The 9,540-nt window shown below is 31.3% G+C and overlaps 1 protein-coding gene across 1 annotated transcript; it reads left to right on the forward strand.

The window, feature by feature from the left end:
- Window positions 1–1,662: 1,662 nt before the first annotated feature.
- LOC141705757 (high mobility group B protein 10-like) lies at window positions 1,663–9,214 on the forward strand. The gene is made up of 6 exons (XM_074508645.1): window positions 1,663–1,978; window positions 3,686–3,764; window positions 6,015–6,177; window positions 6,273–6,350; window positions 7,499–7,851; window positions 8,997–9,214. The coding sequence occupies exons 1-6, from the start codon at window positions 1,824–1,826 to the stop codon at window positions 9,015–9,017; spliced, it is 849 nt and encodes a 282-aa protein (XP_074364746.1). The 5' UTR covers window positions 1,663–1,823; the 3' UTR covers window positions 9,018–9,214.
- Window positions 9,215–9,540: the final 326 nt, after the last annotated feature.

Here is a 9,540-nt window from a genome sequence, read left to right on the forward strand (position 1 = left end):
CCTATTCGAAGTATCTTCACAGAAGATTTGTAAATGTAGTTGCTACATCCCTAGATTCCTTCCATTTGGCAATTAACTTTTTTTCAAGATTTAATTGTCTTTTAAGAATTTCTTCCTTTTTTAATATCCTCATCAACTCATATTTTACACCTAGACATTTTTTCTTAGCATTTTCATATTCAAGCAGTTGCATTTCTAAAAAGTTGTTCCTCTCATATAACTTAGAATTAAAATTTTTAATCTGATATTTTCTCTTTTAAGATACTTCAGAGTGAAACACTTTCAAAATTAATTTTAATATTTAAAATTATAATATAATAATATAATTAATAAATCAAGAAAAAAATTAAGAAAACAATATTTAAGAAAAAAATTAGCAAATCATCGACTTTGCACCTACGGAGCGAATCAACCTTTATACTGTGGTAGGAGGAGGGCATTTTAAAATTTTAAGTATAAAAAATTTTGAACCGTTCAATAATATGATACATACAAATAGTACGTAAATATTTTAACTTCATTAATCTCAATAATATTTAATTATATTTTTTTATAATTTATTTATATAAAATAATAAAATTACAAATGTTATAATTTGTTTACGGTTTAGTAGTAGTATAATTCTTATCTCTGGTATCTATAAAGGACAAATCTATATTATACTAAAATAAAGTACAACTGACATCATCCTAGCTTAGGTGTCAAACTCGTCCAATACAATGCTATCTTTGGTGCTATTGCTATATTATAGCACCAAATGCAAAAAAACTCAACTCCAAAAGGGTGCCATACTTAAATGCAAATATGCATCCTTGGTTCTATATTTGAAACCAAGGATGCATATATGCATCATTGCCACATCATCTGTTACTATAAATGGAGGAGAAAAGTTAAATATTCATTATTATATTTAATAAAAAGTTGATAATCGATATTTGTAATTTGAAAAATATTATTTTTTAATTTTTCATAATTATAATTATAATTTTATTCTATTCTCATTATTACATATTAAAAATATTGTATTAATATATATTTAAATTAAATTATTTTAAAATACTTTTCAAAAAATAATTATAATATAACCGAGAATCTGCACGAGAACCTATTTTATGTGTCAAGCTCTCCCTTAAGAGTTTACATCATCAAATCCTATGTGTCAGCTCTTATCAATTTTGCTGATGTCATCTTATATTAACAATCTCCTCATTTAATTTATTTTCAACCTCTCTTTTTCATTTATTATCTTCACTAATTCTTTTTCTTTTACCCATTTCTCATTTCTATCTTACTCATTTCTCATTGTCTTTTTTCCTCATTTTTATATTATTAAAATAATAATTTTCAATAATTTCATTTTCTTTATTAATTTTATCTTATTCAAAATTAATTTTATTTACACAAATATGCGTTATTATATTTTTATGTTTAATAAAAAGTTGATAATCTATATTTGTAATTTGGGTAATATTATTTTTTCAATTTTCGTATTTATTATTTTATTCTACTCTCATTATTATTATAATAAAAATATAATATTACTATATATAATTCAAATTAAATTTTTCAAAATAATTTTTTATAAAATAATTATAATATAATCCGGTATCGGAGTAATCTTAGCTAATGAATAAAATGGAGAAGTATGTAAACAGCAGGACTTTAGGAACAGACAGGTGGAAGTGGAACTGAAAAATAAGTTTGGAATTGGTATTAGATTTGGGGTTTTTGAGGACTCCTCGTATAAAATATCCGCTGCGCATACACACAGAAATAGACACACACGGAGGTTTGATTCGCAATCTTCACTGATCTCCGCTAAAATGTCAAGTGAGAATGCAACAACTACTACTATTGTGTCTCCATCTTCTTCATCATACCCTTTACCCGAGGCAGAATACATTGATATTGTTCAAAACTCTCTTCTTTTTCTTGAAAAGCTTCATAATTTTCATGCTTCTTTCGGTTCTAAATTTAAGTAAGTCTTTTCCTCTTGCCTTATTATTTTTAATTACATTTTCTTATTTTAAATTTATGGGTATTATTTAAATACTGATAATCTTGTTTCTCTAAAATGGGTTTAAATTTAGGTTGTTTGTGTTTGTTAGGGTACTCAATTTTATAATGACAATAATGGGTTGTTTTGCATATGTGAAATTCTCAAAGTTTACCCAATGTTATATATAGCGGACAGCAGGTGGCCTTGTGTGTGTGTGAATGGCATAAGAAATTACATTCGTCTGGTAACAAGCCGAATGTAATTTCTTACGCCACTTAGTCATAGGCTAGTTAGTCACATACAGAACTTATGAAAAGAATGGATAGAGTGATTGTGTTCATGGTATAGCGAGAAACAAGAGTAGTCTGAGGGTTATGAGCTGCAACAATGGTAATTACAAGGTTAGGGTAATTATGGACATGGGGTCACGTCATAATGGATATAATATTGAATGGTGTCTTTGACGAAAGTTAGAAGTCAAGCCTATTTCGGCGTATGTAAGTAGTGTCGATTGTGATAGTTTGGGTAATTTATGTCACCAAAGACACAAAATGAGCAAATGAGACTAAACACGAAGGTTTTAAATCTCTATGGGGACTTGATTTGATGGATTGGAATTATTTGATACTTCTGGTAAGTTGGAAAGATTCAATGTTGGTAGTTTTTACAATCTTTCATCATTGTACAACATGTTAGTGCATGAATTTTTTCATAGCTCTCATTTTGAATGTTCTTTCGCTGTTTTTCTTATATAATCACGTAAGGGGTTTCGTGGAATCAACCTTCTAATCCTAAGGGTAGAGGTAAACTTCGTGTCATTTTACCTTCTTAGATTTTGCTTTGTTAGCAGGATGCACTTGGTATGTTTTGATGTGCTTTAGTTTTCTCCGCGATCATATAATGTTCACAATAAAATAGGATATTTTGGACAATGATTGATAGATTTGTTTGTATGTAAGAGACTTATCACTTGGGCTTATAAAAAATGGGTGTTTGGTTTCAGGCTGAACTATGTAGAGCTTGAAATTATTTTGCTGGATTTTTCAATTGAATTAATATTTAATTACTTGAGTAAATTGAATGTTAGATGAAAAGTTGACCTGAAAACTATGTGCAAGATGTTATATTTCTGCACATACATATTGTTGTATTTACTCTTTAGATTTATAAGATAATATTAATATAAAGGTTCTAGATTGGACAACACATAAAGCAAGGTTTTGGCGGGACCTTTACCATGACATACGAGGCTCTAATCCTCAAGCTCTTCTCACCAAGAGAAGAGTGGTATCCACTTCGCTTCTGCTGTATTGCTAGGGATTGACGTATCTTAATATAATGTACAATCTTGATATGGTCTTTTGCATCGGTGGGGAATATCACGTGGGTTGGTGATTTGCGTTATCCAAGCAAGTTTCATACTACAGTGAGCAAGATTTAAATTTTTCTTTGAAAATTGATAATGTGTTACATGATGTGAGATTCATCCTAATAAAGGAACTGGGAACTAATGCTAGAACAAGTTCTACCTTCTACATGATCGCAGTTTAAAATATATTACTTGTGTCCTTATTCAGTGAGGATGCTCCATTGGTGATCTGCTCTAAACCTGTATTTAGTTCTTCTAAAAAGGGTGGGAGTGGAGACAAGTCTGAAGTGAAATTGTACTTTTTTTTTGCTTTGCAGGGTCCCTACCATTGGAGGAACTGCTTTAGATTTGCATCGCCTTTTTGTTGAGGTTACATCTCGAGGTGGTATCGAAAAGGTATGGTAACAAATGTACCGTGCTATTTTCAAATCATCTGATTGACTGTACATTAGCCTTAGAGCTATGTTTATATCCGTAGAGATGGTATGTTCATATCTGTAGGGGTTGTATATTTGTTTCCATCAGTTTTTTTAACAGTGATAAGCATTTACCTACCTTCTGTAAGATAAATTTTATCAAGTTTGGTCTCAGACTTATATATGCTATAATGTGAAGTCATACAGATGGATAAACTTATACTAGATAGTAGTTGCTACTCTGCAAATGATAATTTGTGGTCTATGATTTGATAGTGTTAAATGTCATTTTAATAAATAAATAAATAAATAAATGAATATATATGTGTGTGTGTGTGTGTGCGTGCGTGCATGTGCGTTTGTGTGTGTGTGCGCGTTTGTGTGTGTATGTGTGTGTGTGTGTGCGGGATAAACATCATAGCTGGTACTCTGAAGTCTTAAGGACATATGACTGTCTTGAAACAAATATTTTTTTTGCTAAGCGTCTTAAAACATTTTGACTATCCTGCTTTAATTTTTCATGAGAAAATGCTCCAGTATGTGTCTTTGTCGTGCTTTAAAACACTGGTCTAAGCTGACTAGTCAAATCTATGCAAAATTCTTCGATCATCTATTGACAGCTTGCCAAATCGTGTTAATGGGTGAATTGTGTGAAGCTACAATATTATTCTTAGAAATGGAATACAGATAACAGCCTAAAATTTCCTATTATTCCGATGAGCAGCCAGCTTCCTTTGTGGCGTATCAGTGAAGACAACATAGTCAAATAACACAATCCACGGTTTAGTTTTTGCAGGTTAGGCTTTGAAAGCCTTTGGTTTAAGAAGTTATAGATTTACACAATTTATAGTTTGGACCCTATTATTTTATGTTATAGTTGCCATTTTTTTAAAAAAAATAATATCACAAAATATTGATAAATATAAAGATAATATAAAAATAAATATTGTACTAAGAAATTGTTAAATTGTTATAATTCCATACTTGTAAATATATGAATATGAAAATTATATAAAATTGTATCTGCTAAATATTTTCACGCAAGCACTAGAAATTTTGTCCGCTACTTCGACACTTTTGGTAATATTGGTCTATGTTGATTAATACAATATATCATTTATTTGTTACAACTTTTATGCATGTTTTGATCTTCATACATTGTAATTTTTTTGGGATATTCTCAATGGTACTCTTTTGGTTTTGACTTCTCCAAATGGTTCAATTTTCTTATTTTTAATTTACGAGGAGTACCCTTGTGTTTTAAGTTTCGTGTATGTCATGTCATTCCGTCATTCAAATGTTATATAAATAAATGACCTAATTACCTTTCAACAACTTTAACAACATATTACATATAAACACATCATCCTTCAAAATATATGAACTAAAAAAACCAAATTATGTTTATAAATATTCTCCAGTATACCAGTTTCTTAATTTACATTTTCACTTTGCAGCGTATGCCATTATTTTTACGTATGTAGCCTTAGATTTTAAGCTTTTAACGTTCCTCTAAAGTGTAGATAACATAATGGGTTTGGATAACAAAATGGTATAATATATGTGAAAACTATAATACAAGGGTACCACTCGTAAGTAATTAGGTAATAAAGGAGTGGTACTAATTTGAAAAATCCAAACCACAAGGGTACCATTCAGAATATCCGAAAAAATACTCCCTCCGTCTTATGATAGTAGTCTCTTTTCAAATGTTTATGCTTATTAAGAAAACATTATGAAATGATACATTTTAACTTATACCCATCATTAATGCATGAATTTCATAAAAATATAAACTACTTTAGACTCTAGCTCTACTCACCCCTCATTAATTGTTATACAATTTTTAAGAAGGGTAATTTTGGAATAATGTCCACATATTTGCATTGGAAGTTGGAAGTGGACATATCATATAGGAAAATTCTCCCAAAAGAGACTTCTATTGTCGGATGGAGGGAGTAATTCTTGTTTTTCTGCTAGTTTCTAGGAATTGGTTAACTTGCTATGTTCTTGGACTAGTTATTTGCTGCAAATTTTAATTTTCTGTAAGCAAGGAAAAGTTTAAGTTGAAATTTTTAAGGCTACCGCCATTTAGATTTTTGTCTATATCATTTTGGCAAGGCCAGATTTTTTTTAATGTTTGCATGTTTTGCCATCGAATAAAGTTGAATTTAAATGTATGCAATATTTGCTGAAAAATATGATATTGATATATCATAATTTCTCTCAGGTTGTAAAAGATCGCAAATGGAAGGAAGTCACAATGATTTTCAAATACCCATCTACCATAACAAGCGCATCTTTTGTTTTAAGGAAGTATTATCAGTCCTTGCTTTATCATTTTGAGCAGGTTTATTACTTCCGGCAAAAAACTCGTCCTGTACTAGCTACTGGTACTTGCTTATTCACTCTACCGATACTTCTGTCTGCTAACACAAGTTATCCTATAGACTTGAATATAAAAATAGGTCCAATTTCGTTGTCACAGATTCAGTAAGCACAATTGTCAATGGATCTCCAACTCGAAATCTCTTGGAGGACAGTGCTACTGCGCATCACCTTTCAGGCAAGACAACTCTTATCCAGTTATCCCGCTAATACATACTTGACTACTTAACAGGATCTCAGACTTTTTAGTTTTAGATTAGTGTCTAAGTTTGACATTATTCTCAGTTCCAATATAATATGTTTTGATTTCGGTCTAGTATAACATGTGGTGGAATCTCATGGTATCAGGCTATCAGGAAAGAGCTTTTTATTTAACATGTTACGCTAAGATACCAGAATAGGAAGGGGGGGGGGATTCGGCTGCCTCTTTTGTTCCGGATTACCTTACGTAAAGATGAAGACTAAAGCAAGCTATTCGTAGATTGGATACGTAAGCTTGAGGAAGCATAAGTAAATCTGAAGGGTAGTGATTAATGCTTAGGCTCGTGGTTATATGTTAATTCATCTTCTTCTCTGACAGATAAATTAGATAAAAAAGATAGTATTTATGAATATCTGTCCGGAATATGTGTATATATTACAAATATCTAGGTATAGTTTATAATATAGAAGCCTTTGGTTGATGATCAGAAATTTGCAAATTTACTGGTCCCCCTTTAGTCCTTTACTTAAGTAGCTAAATTTAGCTCATCAGAAACTTCTGAAAATATCTCTTCAATCAAGTCATTGTAAATTTAGATTTTATGTGGATCTGAGTAGAAAGCTTTAGTTCATGCTTTAGGACAGATTTTGTAACCTTAAAATGGTGAGTTAGATGCTTAGTTTGAGCACTTAAGATGTGTTGTGCTTATGAGTACTTGCGTTGCAGGGGGTGTAATGCAGATTCATACTTTCTTGGGTGAAAACAAGACTACATCGCCTTTTAATATTCCTAAAATATAGAGTTTATTATTTTTTAAAAAAAATCTCATCCTTTCCTCCGTGCTTTTAAATACGACGACCACACTCACTCAGTTGTTCTGGAGTATACGGAATTCCTAGTATGCGTTAAATAATTATCATTTTTTCTGGTGTTTTTATAGGTTTGGACTTGATATTGTTATGCTACATCATCTAGTACATTATATTATGTGTATCAAATTTGCATAAGATATATCTTTAAAGATATTGAGCATTATATACCCTATGTTTCATTTTCAATATACTTTATTGGACATGCATATCGTTATAAACTTGTATTTAAGATTTGTTTTCATTTATATACAGGTGGCTCCAACTTGGAGCCTGGTTGCTCAGTGATCGGAACAATTGATGCAAAATTTGACAGTGGATATGTAGTTACTGTGAACCTGGGCTCTGAGCAGTTAAAGGGGGTCATTTATCACACCCCTACAGAATCACAGATGGCTCAAAATTCTAATAATACTGCTGTACCTCGTCGCCGAAGCCGAAATAGGTTTGGGGATCCCTCCTGGCACGAGGAAAGTAGTAGTAGTGGGTATAGCTATTTCTATGCTGAGAATTTCAACAAGCTACAGCCTATGTACGACAGGCAAGAGAAGGTCATGAATAAGAAAATTTGGCTTTTATGGAGCAGACTTACAGAGGCTGAGAAACAGGTACTGTATGCAATCTCTTAAATCACTTTTCCTATCTCATTTCTTATTAATGTTTTTCACTCTAAAGAGGTACTCAAATAAGATACTTGGAATGTTATGTTATTACATTGCATCACCAAAATAGTAAACAGCTAACTAAGCAGTTGTATTGTGGTATAGTACACCTTATTGCACTTGTTATTTAAAAATGTGTTTATTACTCCCTCTTTTTTTATTTTCCGCTTTGACGTTTGCACACATTCCAATGTGTTTTGACCGGCTAGTCAGAATTATCGTTTGTAAAATTTTCTTTTGCAAGTAAAAGTAGACAACTTATATTTTAATTCACAAAAATAAATTTTTTAAAATTATATTTTTAACTATCCGGTCAAAGTACATCGATATGTGTGTAACAATCAAAGTGACTAATAAAAAAAAACAGAGGGAGTATATTATTGTGGATGATAAGCCTTGTGGAGATAAAATATGTTTATGTTGATACAGATGATGTAAAAGTAATACTTCCTTGGAAGGTGAAGTTATATAATCTACCTTTACATCCTTTCATGCACTCCATTAGAAAATATTCTTATTAGAGCAAGTCCAATAATGCCTTATATTGTTGTCCTAAACTCTAATTTGAGGCATTTTGAATAATTAGGTGCTCCAACAATGTCCTGCTAGTGTTTTAAAATACTAGGACATTCATCACATGCCTCATTTTTAAGGCTCTACTAGGCATGCCTTATTTCAAATTTTTCAATAAAAAATTATTTCCCTCCTTTTTTTACACTTATCTTCTCTGTCATCTTTTCCATTCCCTTCAAATATAATTCAAATATAATATTATTTTAATGATAAGACACAACTATAAGGCATTGTTGTTGGAGTATACATGAGAATATTGTCCTAAATTACTGTGACATCATATTTTATAATATTTACAAGGCATTTCTTAAGACACTATTGGACTTGCTCTAATTAGTGTTGCACTTGTGTAATCATCCCAATAAATGGAAAGAAAGAAATGAAAAAGATGCTAGCAAGTTTAGCCCTATACTACCCTCCATTGTTCCGGTTTCCTGCTAAATGATGACCTGATTAAATAAAAACACCTCCGAGTTTCTTCAGGTCATCATTGAATAATATTATTTGCTGTGTTGCAGGTCTATCATAACAAAGAATGAGACACAAGCAGAGATATAAGAGAGGCATGGAGCTCAGTTGACATTAGAGACCGGATAATATATAGGTCATTAGATTAACCGATGCGAAGGGAATGCACCCTGAATTTTCTTCCAGGTTTAAGTAGCTGTTTGTTGTTAGGATATTTAAGTGGACATCTTTTTCTTCCTAGTCTAGTATATATTTGTTTTTCCAGGTAGAGGTCCAATTTTTGGTTTCGATTTGGTTTCGGATCGGTGGGGAAACATGGCCAAGTCAGAGGACCAAGAGGGTAGTTAGTTATTGACTTTAAATTGATTTTTTACAATTTACGGTGTTGGTTTGTCTGATGCCTGATAATTTCAAAATTTTTACTTCAGATTGGCCAATATCATAAAAAAAAATTGTTGGTACTTCACCAACCAACAAAAGGTACCCCTAGATATAAGAAGGTGAAAGAAATATAAATCTACCATGGCCCAGGCTATCCTTATAAATAAAAATTCAAAATAATTTATAATCGGAGAGATCATATTTAATTTAAAT

Source organism: Apium graveolens, unplaced genomic scaffold (genome assembly GCF_009905375.1).
Source record: "Apium graveolens cultivar Ventura unplaced genomic scaffold, ASM990537v1 ctg969, whole genome shotgun sequence".
NCBI classification, from domain to species: Eukaryota; Viridiplantae; Streptophyta; class Magnoliopsida; order Apiales; family Apiaceae; genus Apium; species Apium graveolens.